Source organism: Mesoplodon mirus (assembly GCF_964341445.2).
Source record: "Mesoplodon mirus genome assembly, chromosome: 4".
Taxonomy (NCBI): domain Eukaryota; kingdom Metazoa; phylum Chordata; class Mammalia; order Artiodactyla; family Ziphiidae; genus Mesoplodon; species Mesoplodon mirus.
The window spans coordinates 131,775,446-131,777,929 of record NC_138979.1 but is presented as its reverse complement, the minus strand read 5'-3'; the positions used below and the strand labels follow the sequence as shown (position 1 = coordinate 131,777,929).

At 40.8% G+C, this 2,484-nt stretch overlaps 1 protein-coding gene across 1 annotated transcript; it reads right to left on the bottom strand.

The window, feature by feature from the left end:
* Nucleotides 1-1,662: 1,662 nt before the first annotated feature.
* Nucleotides 1,663-2,031, bottom strand: LOC309802909 (putative CENPB DNA-binding domain-containing protein 1; the record flags this gene model as incomplete). Its single annotated transcript, XM_082618777.1, has 1 exon — nt 1,663-2,031. One exon carries the CDS (start codon nt 2,029-2,031, stop codon nt 1,663-1,665), a length of 369 nt encoding a protein of 122 aa, XP_082474903.1.
* Nucleotides 2,032-2,484: the final 453 nt, after the last annotated feature.

Sequence of the window (2,484 nt, the reverse complement as noted above, 5' to 3'; positions counted from 1 at the left end):
TTCAGTAAGTCCCCTACATACAGATTAGTTCTGTTTCAAGAGCACGTTCATAAGTCCAATTTGTTCATAAGTCCAACAAAGTTAGCCTAGGTACCCAACTAACACAATAGGCTATATAGTACTGTACTGTAATAGGTTTATAATACTTTTCACACAAATAATACATAAAAACAAATACAAAAAATAAAACATTTTTAATCTTACAGTACAGTACCTTGAAAAGTACAGTAGTACAGTACAACATCTGGCATACAGGGGCTGGCTTTGAGTGATCAGGCAAGAAGAGTTACTGACTGGAGGAGGGAGAGGAGGTGGGAGATGGTAGAGCTGAAGGATCGTCAGCAATAGGAAACTGAAGGAGAGCTGCAATTTCACTCATGCCTGACGTTGATGGCACAGTTTCTGGTTCCTTGCTGGATTCAATTCTACCTACCCTCTTGAAGAAACAATCCAGTGATTGCTGGATAGTTGCTCTTTTTTTTCTCATCATAGATGACATGGTAGCACTAGATTACATTCTGAATGGCTGCTGCAACCTTTGTGTACCATTCTACATTTGGGTCCTGTGCCTCAAAAACTAACAGTGCCTCCTCAAATGAAGAAAATCACCTTGCCATTTCTTGTGCCGTGAATCTCTTCAGTTCTTCAGTTACTTCTTCCTCTTGTCTCTCTTCATCCTTTCTCTGGGCCTCCAATTCCATCCAGTATTCACTAGTAAACTCGTGTTGCCTAACAAGGAGTTCAGTGAAGTCGTCCTCTTGCAGATCTATGTCCAGCTTCTCGCTGAGTGTCACTAAGTTGCTGAAGACCTCTTTGGACTCCTCATCCATCTTCTCAAATCCACGTAAATCTTCAACAAACTGCAGGCAAAGATTCTTCCAAACCCCATTCATGGTAACGACCCTAACCTCACACCAAGCAAAGTCAATGTTTTTTATGGCCTTGTGGATGTTATAGTCCTTCCAAAATTGCTGCAAGGTTATTCTTGATTCATCACTCACCTTTACTGTCTTTACAAAAAGTGTGACATAAATAGTATTTCTTGAAAGTTGCTGTAACTCCATGGTCCATAGGTTGGATGAGCAACAAAGTACAGTATTCGGGGGCAGATGCACTACTTTGATGTTGGGATGAAAGTGGTCCATGAATGGGGGGTGACCCAGAGCTTTGTTGAGCAGCAAAAGAATGTTTTGCTGGAACGTCCTTCTCCAAGCAATATTTCTCTACCTCCAGGATAAAGTGGTGGAAAAATCAGTCCTGGAAAGTGGCCTGTGTAACCCAGGTTTTGGGGTTACTCTTCCACACAAGAGGAAGAGAGCCCTTGGCTATGTTTTTAAGGGCTCTTGGGTTCTCTGAATGATAAACTAAGAGAGGCTTCAGCTTCATATCGCCAGAAGCATTGCTACCAAACAAAAGAGTTAGCATATCCTTTGCTGCTTTATAGCCTGGCATCAGCTTTTCCTCCTTACTGATGTATCTTCGGTCTGGCATCCTCTTCCAGTACAGTTGTGTCTCATCCACATTAAAAACCTGCTTGGGTAAATACATGCCTTCATCAATAATTTCTCAAAGCAGTTCAGGGAATTCCCCAGCAGCTACCGTATCTGCACTCACTGACTCCCCACTTACTTTTACATTGTGAAGGTTGGCTCTAGCCTTTAATCAATGAAACCAGCCATGGCTGGCATTAAAAGATGCGTCCTCTGATTCTTCACTGTGTTTTCTCTTCAAGTCTTCATAAAGACTTTTAGCTTTCTCTTGAATCACCATTAAGCTGAGTGGGACTCGACGCTGATGCTGATCCTGCAGCCACACACTGAGAAGTTTCTCCATCTCCTCCATCACTTTTCCACACTTCTTCAATATTATTGTCAACATCCTTGGCACAGCAGACTTCACATGTTCCATGATCTTGTCCTGTTTCTTTAGAAGTGTGCCAGTGGTTGAATGATTCATGTTGTAAGAACAAGCGATGTCTACCATCTTTTCATCTCTCTCCACTCTCTCAATTATTTTCACTTTTGTTTCCATCGTTATTGCTTGGTGCTTCTTAGCAGTACCAGCTACATCACCACTGCTTTTACGCTTGCTTCCAGACATCCTAGGCTTGAAGTAAATATACTGTACTACTGTACTCTATACAGTTCTGTACAGTAAAGTACACAAAAGCACAATCACTTGTAGCAGATGCATGCACTTGACAATGCACATCAGATATGTGAACTAACTGATGTGACTGAACATGTGAATGCAAGCTCACATCTTTGAAAGTGTGCAACTTGAAGGTTTGTATGTAAAGGATTTGCTGTACATGATTTCCCCTTTAGATCCATTAACTCTTGCCCATTCTATTACTCTTTGTTTCTGTATATTCATGGTCTTTTGACCAGTTTTTGTTTGGTCCCATTTTTAATCTCCACTTATTTATATTATCTTTGTGTTTGGTTACAATTTTATTTAATATCCTAGCTTTTCATTTGTATA